The sequence below is a fragment of the Tasmannia lanceolata genome, unplaced genomic scaffold (genome assembly GCF_043159265.1).
Source record: "Tasmannia lanceolata isolate RefF3 unplaced genomic scaffold, GAP_Taslan_0.1 ptg000025l, whole genome shotgun sequence".
Lineage (NCBI taxonomy): Eukaryota > Viridiplantae > Streptophyta > Magnoliopsida > Canellales > Winteraceae > Tasmannia > Tasmannia lanceolata.
The window spans coordinates 4,425,144-4,436,826 of record NW_027518702.1 but is presented as its reverse complement, the minus strand read 5'-3'; the positions used below and the strand labels follow the sequence as shown (position 1 = coordinate 4,436,826).

The 11,683-nt window shown below is 39.2% G+C and overlaps 1 protein-coding gene across 1 annotated transcript; it reads right to left on the bottom strand.

Annotated features, from left to right (window-relative positions):
* Positions 1–683: 683 nt before the first annotated feature.
* On the bottom strand, positions 684–3,550 carry LOC143858071 (protein BZR1 homolog 1-like). The gene is made up of 2 exons (XM_077368667.1): positions 3,249–3,550; positions 684–1,800 (listed from the first exon to the last, which is right to left on the bottom strand). Exons 1-2 carry the CDS (start codon positions 3,471–3,473, stop codon positions 1,042–1,044), a joined length of 984 nt encoding a protein of 327 aa, XP_077224782.1. The 5' UTR covers positions 3,474–3,550; the 3' UTR covers positions 684–1,041.
* Between the last annotated feature and the right edge of the window lie 8,133 nt (positions 3,551–11,683).

Here is an 11,683-nt window from a genome sequence, read left to right as displayed (position 1 = left end):
TCGTAGCATAAATATCTTCTGATGGCGAAAATATGAAAATATTAGGATGGGGTGGCTTAAGAGATCAACGGTCCAGATCATGTTATATCACATAGGTTGGACAATGGGTATGAAGTCTCAGGATGTCATATCTAAGTGTAAATTTCCAATTCCCTCTGTAAGGTAGCTTGCCTAACTTGCCTTTATCGATTCGAACCCTCTACTGGTGGGCTCTGATCCATAGACAAAATTGATTTTATCTAACAGTCCGAACCATCTATCTAATAAATGGATCTTTCAAGAATTGAATCTGGACCGTTGCAATTTTGCTTCATACCCATTTATTTGCCGGCCATTGATCAATTCTGTCATGAATTGTACAAGTAGGGCTCCACTATTTCAACAGTTAAGATTAATCAAAGGGAAATGATATATCCTAAAGGGGGTGGCCTGGGGAAGAAAAGGGAGCGAATATATCACTTCCCTTCAAATTGGGCCCACCCAGGGAAAAAGGATATTTCAATAGCAAAGAGAATGGGCATTATCAAAACAAAGGAGTATGGATATCATTTCCCATTTGATATTATTAAAGTAAAAAATTGTCCCCCAACAAGAGATTTAGTACCTTTCAATGTCATTGTTCTGACTGCCAAACAGTCTAAACAGAAAAATACCCATGTGCAAATTTATCCTCACACCATGTCTTTCAAAGAAACAACAAAACTCTTAAATTCAATTGCAACTAAAGAGACAAAAGGATTTCTACATTTGAAGGTGATTGGGAACAAACCCAAACCAGGTCCCCAATTGTAACAAAAGAAAGAGAAAATTTCCTAAGAAATTAAAAAAGAAGAGAACAAATAACCTCCCATCCTTTAAGGATCATTTACAAACCCAACAGCAACCCCATACAGGTAGGAATCTACCAACCCATTTAAGTAAGTTGCTCCAAAATCATCACAAGAACCCCATAAAATAGAGTAAAAGTACTCCAAATACATGAATGAGATATAAAACCAGGGTCCCAAATAGAGAGAACAAGACATCACAAGTAGCTTGACTCTAACTTTGTTGCTTCCCACTCCCAAGAGTGAGCTCTAGATCATCCATCCCAATGTCATGAATCTTTTCTCCCTCCCAAGGCTTCACCCTCACACTCTCAAATTCAAACTCTGAATTTCGTCCCCTCTCCGCCGTTAGCCCCCACCCAATCCCTCCAGCAAGTGTCGCTGCCGGAGAATTATGTTGAGCAATCGGATTGATGAGATTGAAAGTCGGGGATGAGGGAGAAGCAGTGGAAGGAGGGCCCGTCTGGAAGCTGACCCACCTCCCCGAATCGACGGTAGAGCCATCAGACTCATCACATTCGAGTATAGTGGCAGGGGTGGTGAGATGGTGGCGGCGTGTGGGGCTAGAGGGGGCAGAGGCGGCGAAGAGAGGGTGTCGAAATGTGGCGAATGAGGTGTTGGAGAGTGAATCCCAATTGGGTTTTAGCTTGTTGAGTGAATCCCAATTGGGTTTTAGTTTGTTGGGTCTAGAGGTTGGGGAGGAGAGAGGGGGAGTTACGGGGGCGCTGTTTGAAATTCGAAGAGGGGGGAGGGAGGAAGGCATGGATGCGAGGTTTCGGAGGAAGGGGAGGAGGTATGAGGAGGGGTTGGCGTCAAAATGGGATGGGCTTGGGAAGGAAGAGGATGATGGGCTGGCATGGTAGGAAGGGACTGGACTTTGGAAGGATGAAGATGGGGGGCTTGGTTGGTGTGAAGAACATGGGCTTATGTTTGTTGATGTGCCTACATTTTCAGATGGTGGTGGTTTGCATCCCTGTGAGAGGAAAAAAGACTAAGAGGTTAGGCAGATGTAGGAGATGATATAAAGTAATGGAAAAAGGAGAGATAATATATGATGATGGATAATTGTTAGATATGAAGAAATGCCAATCTTTTGTGAGATCAAGGTTTTAAATTTCGGCTTTTGTCATCAGCGAAATAGAAACATTCTAGTTTCAGTATGAAATTTTGGCCTAAATCTTGTAAAATTAAGCGTACAAAATCACAGCCTAAATGGTTTTCTTTTAACTTTTTGTCTTGTTTAGAAATACCTTAAACGAATCCCATGGTTCTTCTCTTTGCCAGTATAGTTGATTTTTGTTAAGGTTTATGTGAAAATGTCTCTGTTTTTTATCTGAAATGTTGCACGTTTCACCTATTTGGACCATAACATTAATGAAATCCCAAAATTTAAGGCGAAATTCCAAAATTCATGGTGAAATCTTGTATTTTTCCGAATCAAAGTCGACGAAATCGAAATAGAGGAGCTTGGATCAGATCTAGGAGTTCATAACTGAAGACTTTTCTCCTTTTTTTTTCAAGGGAGAAGTGAGCAGAGAAACTCATTTGATATTTGAAAATTTTCATTGAAGACATTGAATGGACAATTAAAACACATCCAAAAGCCACCCATAATTAAATAAAACCAAAGTACAAAAATTCATCTTGGCAGTACTAGCTTTAAAGAGGAAAATCAAAACCCAAGAACAAAGTTCTCTACTGACCAAAAACAACTCAAAGATCCACCATTCTTATATTTTAAAATGACAGGAAATGAAAGCATCTAAAACTAACCATAAAAAGAAAATGTTAGACAAAAAATGCAAAAACTCACCACATCTCGACTCATATAATAGATAAAAGCTCAAAAAATAAAAAAATGCCCTTTTTGCATACAATTAATCCACCCATAGAACAGAAAAACAATCAAAACAAGAACCCACAGATTTTATTTTCCATATTTTAGAATGAAGGAAATACAATTTTACTGTCTATCCCTGACTGTACCTATAAAATTACATGTGAAAACTATCAACCAAAAAAGAGAAATTGAAAAAGTAAAAATAAAATAAAATAGAATACTAAAATGAAAAAAAAAAAAAAAAAAACCCAGACCTCACAAAACCCAGATATAAAAAGCAAACTAAAAACCAAAACCAAAATCCCTAAATCTCCATAACCCAAAAGAGATCAACCTATCCCCAAAAATCTAAGAAGTGAAAAAAAAATCACTAAAATGGAAAAAAAAGCGCCAGATCAATCTACACAAAACCCAGATACAAAAAAACAAACCAAAAATAAAATCCCCAAAAGAGATCAACCTATCCACATCACCCACAAAAACCAAAAAGTGAAATTCTAAGAAGAAATGAAGAAACCCAAAACAAACCCATTATCCAAATCCCCTCAAAACCCCCAAAATACAGAAGAAAAAAAATTTACCTTGCGATAGGTGGTTCCATCTTCTTCAACAGTCCATCCAGCTTCAACACAGAGTGCTTTCAAGACCTCGTTATTGTCACAATGTTTTGGGAGTTTAAAATTTCCTAAAGCCCTTAACCCAGAAAAGATTTTGGCAGCTATTGCTCTCCTTCTTCTCTCTCTCCTCTTATTGTTTTCTCTCTCCTTCCATGTTGGTAGTCTACCTGATGATCCCCCTGAAGTCATCTCTTTCTTTTGATCCCCAACAAAATCAGTAACAAAAACTCTCCTCTCTCTCTCTCTCTCTCTCTCTCTCTCTCTCTCTCTCTCTCTCTCTCTCTATATATATATATATATATATATATATATATATATATATATATATATATACTATGTTTATTGGAAGAAGGGAGAATGGAAAAAGAGTAGCAATTGAAATGGGAGTTTTCTCTTCTCTTTTACTTTCTATATCTTTTTTCTGGTTTGTGTTTTCTCGAAGAAGAGGAAGAAGAAACGGGAGTTTTTTTCTTCACCCTCTCTCTCTCTCTGCCTCTCTCGTATCTTTTTCTAAAAAGAGGGGCGTGGCAGGCGAGGGGACTCATGAGGAGTACGTTTTCTTTATTGGAAGTAGATTAGATTCGAGTTTTTATTAAAAAAAAGGGGGAATGATATCAGCACAACCATGTTTTTATATTTTCACTAACTCATCTTTACTTTTAGTAAGGGTGCAACTTGGGTCGAGCTCAACCTGAACCCAACGGGTTCAACCCGATTTTGGCTCGGGTTGGGTTGGGTTGGGTTAGGCCAACCCGATTTAATTTCGGGTTGGGTTAGAGTTGAGGCCTTTGCAATCCAACCCGACCTCCATCCGTTAATTTTATCATGATTTTCTTAGGATTATTTTTTTTTCTTGTATTTTTTGGTTTGGCCCTATATGAACATGAATCCAACTCGAATCAATCCAACCTGAACTCGAACCCGACCTCCGTCTGCTAATTTTATCATGATTTTCTTAGGATTATATATTTTTTTCTTGTATTTTTTGGTTTGGCCCTATATGAACCTGAATCCAACCTGAATCCAACTCGAATCAACCCGACCCGATTTGGAGGCGGGTTGGGTTAGGGTTGACCATTCTCAACTTGACGCTCAGGTTGGGTCAACTTAGGGTTGAGGGAATGCTACATTGGGTTGGGTTAAGGGTGGCCTCAACCCGACCCAACACGACCCAAGTTGCCCTCCCTAACTTTTAGGAGCAGTTTGGATAGGCGGATTTTAGAATCATGTATTTCCTCCAAATTATAGCTGGGAGATGAGAGGAGGCCAGCCATCGTTTTCTGTTTTCTTGCTCTTCTTTGCGTCAGGAAGAGAGCAAGAGATCATCACATGTATCTCAGGTTTTAGAAATCTCAGGATGTGGGGGAGATTTCTAAAACATGGATTTCTTACTTAAAATCCAAGATTCTAAAGAAAAGTGAAGCAGTCGGTCTCCTTATTCTCTAGTCTGTCAACTACGATTATGAGGAAATCCAAGATTCTAAAATCCGCATATCCAAACAGCCTTTTAGCATCTAAAGAGCTGTCAAAGGTTCTTATAGTGCCACAAAAAAAGGTTATTACAGTCCCCAAAAGCTCTCACTAGCTAATTAAAAAAGAAAAGACAAGCTGGGTTTGCGCAATTATTAAAACATGGTTGAGCTGATATCATTTCCGATAAAATTAATTGTTCTATTCGATATTCACCGTCATTTATTGGAATGATCTCTGCAATTCTCTTTGGGAAATGATATTCCCCCCAACGTTATTCGTTAAGTTTTAACGGCAAAGAAAAACGCTAAAGGGGGGTGAATTTATCCTCAAACAATGAACCATTCTCACATAAACTTGGGGCGGGGAATGATTTATTGGAATGATCTCCACAGTTCTCTCTTGGGAAATGATTTCCCCCCAACGTTATTCGTTTAATTCTTAAAGGCAAAGAAAAACGTTACAGGGGGTGAAACTGTTGCCGGCGGGGGGATATCATTTCCCTTCTCCTTCTGTGGTAGGTAAACTGGGATCGAACCTAGGACCTCAGGGCTGATGAGAAAACCTCAACCATTGAGCTACACACTCCCCTCTTCTGTTGACGTATTCTATTTGAAAAAAGGATATGATATTGGCACCTACCGTATTTTAATAATTGCACAAACTCTGAACAAACTCGGCTTGTTAGGGGAGTGATAGATATCCGGCTTTACACCATATATCTTAAATCGACTCCCGAATATCTTAAATCGACTCCACATGGGGAGTCGGTCGATTTATCCGTTTGGGGAGTTGATTTATCACTGCCTTAGTTCGCACCACGTGAATCGAAGACAAAAAAGTTAAAGTCTGCCCACGATTCACGTCACATGAGGTGCGTATAATCCTACAGGGGTGCGAATTTATCAACTCCCCATATAAAATCTCAATTATCACGACTCGTTTTAGAGGACAAGGGGTGGTTATATCATTTCCCTGTGTTTTTAAGGTGGGTCCATGCAACGTATCAGCCTTCTGGGTAAGGAAACGGGGACCACGAGAAACCCCGCGCGTGTCGTCCCTCTGCGTCTAATCAGAGCAGAGGCAGGTATCTAGCACGTGGAGATGGGCCCCACAATGCTCAGAAACAAACCTCTCTGACTCGGTCGTAGATTTTTTAGTTGGTCGAGAGTACCCCTCGAAAGTCGAAACGAATTGAGAACTCAGTATTGTAAAGGACGTAAATACCCTTCAGATTTTAGTTCCGTCACATCCTTTGATATCACCGTTTATTATATAGAGGGATATGATATTTTCACCCCTCTTCAGTACGCATTCGCCCCACTGATGACGTGAACAGTGGGCAACTTTAACGCTTTTTGACGTCACATCACGTTAAAAGCGGGCGAATGCGTACTGCAGAGGGGTGAAAATATCGTCTTCCTATATATATATATCCTTCCTTTTATTTCCTCTGGCCCAAAAATACACTGATGTACAAAAAAATCATATCATTCTAGTTTTTGACTCACCATATTCCTCATAATCATCTTAGCCTGTAAACATGAGAAGCTATTTACCGAGATTTGAAGAAATGATATTTCCACCCTCCTTTTACAAGGGTGCAACTTGGGTTGGGAAAACCCGACCCGGCCCAAACTCGACCTCCCTCCTCCAATTAAATCATGATTTTCTCTTGGTTATGTTTTGTTTTGCATTTTTTCTGTTTGGCCCGAACTCAACCCAACCCGATTTCGGAATTTAGAGGCAGGTTGGGTTAGAGTTGACCATCCTCAAACTAGGCTCAGGTTGGGTCGGGTTAGGGTTGAAGGAATGCTATCTCGGGTTGGGGTAGGGTTGGCCTCAACCCGATCTAACCCGACCCGAGTTGCACCCCTACTTTTACATCTTTTTGCCCAGTTTTGTTTGTCCTTTTACTTCAGATGCCTGCAAGTAAAAAAACACTTTACATAAGGGATTTGTTAGGGACAATCGCAGAAGGTATTTTGCGGCTGGGCTGTAGAGCAGCCACCCAGGTGAATTTAATTAATAAGACAAAATCTGAGCTATGTGGCAGCCCTCACATGCGATCACGAAATGTCTTCTGTGATGCTCCCTAGCAAATCCCTTAAAATATTTTTAAGGTTATGACTGATTAGCTACTAATTAATTAGTGAATAGGTTGTTTAAGGAAACCGGGGAGAGGCTCATGCATGGTTTTTTATAAGGGTAATCCTCACTATTAAACTTAAGAGCTGTTTAGGCCCGTTCATTTTTAGATTTTGACAACCGATTATGAGTTCAATTGGACTCAAAATTAATCGTGATTCTGAGTCCAATAATAGGCTTTGAACTTGGCAAATTCTAAAATGTTGGGTTAATAATCGGTTGGGGCCCTCTGCCAAAATCTGAAACGAAAGGGACCTTGAGATTATGCCTTACTGATTGTTAGTCCAAAACCAATTATAGTACTGTCTTAAGATTATACCAACCAATTGTGAGGCCAAAAACAATTAGTAGAATTAAAATTACGTTTAATTTTGAATCCAATAATTGGTTTTGAACTCACAATCGGTTGGCATAACCATTTTAGATTATGACAATCAATTGTCAATCCCAAACCTAATAATGCGCTCAAAATTAAATTTTGAGTCTCATAATAGGTTTGGGACTAATAATCGGTTGCCATAATCTAAAACGAACATGGCCTTATGATTATAATAAAACAAATTATTGGACTCAAAATTACATTTAATTTTTGGGAAGTGATAAATTGACTCCCCAAATTGATAAATCGACTCCCCATGTGTCTATCTCTCTCCTCTTTCTAGAGGAGAGAGATAGACACATGGGGAGTCGATTTATCCATTTGGGGAGTGATTTATCACTGCCCTTAATTTTTAGTCCAATAATTAGTTATGGACTCAGAATCGGCTGTCACAATGCCAATGCATTCCATTAATCGTTTTGAGGCTTTTGGCGTATTTGTTAGGTACCTAGGAAATCATTACCGAAATCCTTACCGGTATCGAGAAATGATATTCCCACTCCCTTTTTGCTATTCTTTTCTTAGAAATGATTACATTACAACTCCTTCTGGTTTGAACTTTAAAAACAAAAGAGGATGGAAATAATGGAAAAGGGGTGGAAATATCATTTCCTTATTCATAATTGCCTAATAAAAGTTCAAATATAAGAGAAGATTGGAACATGGAGCATTTCTCGATGGGAGGGAAAACGAGAAAATAAGTGACTTATCCTTACTTCTAGGTGCCGTTTGGATACACGGATTTTAGAATCTTAGATTTCGACAAAATTGCAAATGGGAAATGAGAGAAGAAAGAGACCAGCCGTCATTTTTTGATTTCTCGCCCTTCTTTCCAACAACAATAGATCAGGAGATCATCCCATGTATCCAGGTTTTAGAAATCTCAGGATGCGGGAGAGATTTCTAAAACCTGAATTTCTTAAAATCCAAGAAACGCTGTCAGGACAGCATGTACAACAGCTTGATCATGAACCCTTTTTTACACTGTTTTCAAACTAAAACCTAGATTCTAAAATCCGTGTATCCAAACGCCCCCCTAGTGTCTCCTCTTACTTGGGCCAAGCATTGTGTAAAATTAGGCAAAGAACTGTATTATTAGGGTGGCGTGGGGGAAATGATATTCCCACCCATTTCCCAGCATTTTCACCCCTTCTATTTAATTTCTCTTCTAAAATAAATAGAAAAACAAACAAATGGGGTGGAAATAATGGAAAAGCGAGTGGAATGTCATTTTTCCGTAAAAATACATGTCTCGGAAATGTTATCACCACTACTGTGTTTTGATGATCGCACTCGTCATTTCATTAAAAGTACTGTATGGCCTGCACCATAGGATGATCCTAACCATCTATTATACGGGCCACAGCCTAAATAGGTTGTGCCCCAAAAATAATTTCCATGGATTGATCCTAACGAGGGTTAGGATCAACTTATGGAAATAATTTTTGGGGCACAACCAATTTAGGCTGTTGCCCATCTAATGAACTGTTTGGATCATCCTATGGTGCGGGCCATTCCATAATTTTAATAAAGTGAGGAGTGCTATCATCAAAATACAGTAGTGCTGATAACATTTCCCATCTGTCAAATATGTTTGCAGGTAGGATGGCCTCCTCATGGTGTTGTCGGCCAAGTTGCATGAGGTGAGTCATAGTGATAACTGATAACCCTACCTAAATGCATGATCCTCTTCTAATTTTATAGGCATTTTCTTTGTAATTTCAAGCGTAGTAGTAATTTTTTTTTTCTTTTTTGGGTGGGAACGAACCTCCAACCTCTGGGTTGAAGAACAAAGCCATGGCCATTGAGCTAGATGCTCAACACCTCAACCCTGATGGTAGTAGTAGATTATCTTTTTATGGTACCATAAACAACGACTCAAAACTATCAGTCTTACTTCAAACTCAGTCGAAATTAAGTTGACTCACTAACCAACTCAGTGAGATTATCATAATTGAGAAAATCATATGAAAAACACATAAATTATTCTAATTGAGAAAAATATAAGGGAAATACATACAAATATGAGAAAACGGTTTCTACACACAAGTGTAGATAAGTTGTCACGCCCCGAACCCAGAATCTAGGGTCCGGCACACGTGACAGCCGCCGCACGCCCATAGGGTCGCCCCCATAAGCATGCAAGGCTCCTCTCCCTCTTGAGATCCGCATCAGCAGGCACACACAACCGAGTTCCGAACCTCAAGGACCCATCCTCATGGACTCGAAAATCTAATTGGGATCCTGCCTCAACTTCTGCCCTGATCTTATGGAGTTTCTCATCAGTACTCTGAGAAATCTTTATTCTCTCTAACAAAGTGGGCTGAACTCTTAGGTTCGCAATTTGCAAACCAGGCTCGTGCTGTCTTACCTCAATACTCAACCTCCTCAAGTCCTCAATGATCTGCCTTTGATTAGTTATCAAAGATGCCATCTTACCCTGGGCCTTTCTGCAAGGAAACGGCGAAAGATTGCCCATGGGTCACCGGGGCATGTTTTGAGTGTGGCCAGTTGGGTCACAAGGTAGCAGATTGTCCTCGGAAGAGAAAATTTCAGTAGTTCAAGGTTAATGCCTAGTCCAGGCAAGTTATCTTTTGCTTTTCTTTTAGAGTTGTGAATCTTCATGTTATTCCACCAGAAGATTTCTCTGAGGTCCCTGTACATTTAAGAATCTTCTCCAAAACAAGTTCCAAGTCAAAGTAGATATGCAAAAATTGAAATAGAAAGCTTTCAACTTAGCTAATGTAATTATTTGATAATACACCCATTATCTGTAGAGAATTCATCCCATGTAATGATAGCGTTCCCCCTGACACGCTTCTCCATCTTCCACCAAGCATCTGCACTTCCTCTAAGCATGAACGTGGCAGCTACTACTTTCTTTACTGTCACGCCCCGAACCCAGAATCTAGGGTCCGGCACACGTGACAGCCGCCGCACGCCCATAGGGTCGCCCCCACAAGCATGCAAGGCTCCTTTTTCGATCAACTATTCTCAACAATCAGAGTAACTAATAAATGCGGAAATTTTAGTCTCAATAGTTCAAATGAATTACAAATATAGATTAGGTCCATAAGTCAAAATCAAACAATAATTATTTCAAGACAATCACCTTAATAAAATATCAAAAGTTTCTAAATTGGAACAATGAAATAAAGAACAAATCTCCTAGGCTCCAATCCAAGTGCCCGATCTCAGCAAATCTACTGCCGCTCTTCTGTATCTGAAATTTGTTAAACCACATAATGAGCTAACAGCCCAGCCGGTTTTCCAATCCAAGCCAGCTAATAGGAAAACGAAAACAAACTTGTGCGGAAAAGAAGTAACATGCCATAAAATTTAGTCAATGCAGAAATTGATAAGAATTAAAAAGATCATTTCTACATAAGCTGTATAACAAAAATACATGTTTTTACAAAACAGTTCCAACCACTCGGTTATGCAGTTTTTCACTTGGAAATCAATGACAAGAATATATATTTTCAAACACTTGATTTTGCATTTTTCCACTTGGAAATCAAATACTTAACAGTAATATATTTTCAAACATAACAGTCTTCTCTGTGGCCAATTTCCAACCTTATTGGCAAGTAGCGTAACCCAAGGCGAACACTCGTTCGCAGGACTCACAGGTCCAAAAGTGCGCAATGTCACAATATCAATAGCCAGAGGACTCCCTACTGGCCGCCCGAGATCAACCTTACGGGTAGATAAAATTTGACCGGTCTACGTGATCACGTCCAGTGTACTCACCCACTGGTAGGTTGGGCACTAGATTCCCACCAGAGATCAACCTTACTGGCGGAATCCATTCCATACCAAGACTGTATACAAATATAGAGAAAAGCAATTTAATGTCTGTAATTCCATGCTATAAATTTTGTAGATGTTTCAAGCCATAGGGGACTCCCCCCCATTCCAATCTATGAAAACCATATCGTAAACAAAGTGCTGTTCAAATTGTTTGCTTCATGAATTCTAGTTTTCAAAATCATGTTCTTCATAAATCTTTTTATGTATATGAATGGAAACATTTTAAGACTAAAGGATACCATGCATAATGACATTCAACTATTTAGAATGACATGCTCAAAACAGTCAGTGAGAATCTTCTCCAAAATAAGTTCCAATTGAGAGTAGATATGCAAAAATTGTAATAGAAAGCTTTCAACTTAGCAAAAAGTAAATATTTGATAATACACTGACATAGGGTAGGATCACCTACCTCTTGCACGAATTTCTGAATTTGTTTTGTTTTCTCTAGGACGACGTTGATCTGAAAAGAAAAGAAATTAGGACGCCTCTAAAAAGAAAAGAAATTAGGACGGCTCTAAAAACTCCTTTCTAACATATCGCACCTAAACTCCAATCCCATTTGCCCAACCAAATTTATTTAATTAAG

Coding starts and splice junctions, on each gene's coding strand:
- LOC143858071 (XM_077368667.1), bottom strand. CDS start 3,473: ATGACTTCAGGGGGATCATCAGGTAGACTACCAACATGGAAGGAGAGA. Junction 1,801..3,248: donor ATGGAACCACCTATCGCAAG/GTAAATTTTTTT, acceptor TTCCTCTCACAG/GGATGCAAACCACCACCATC.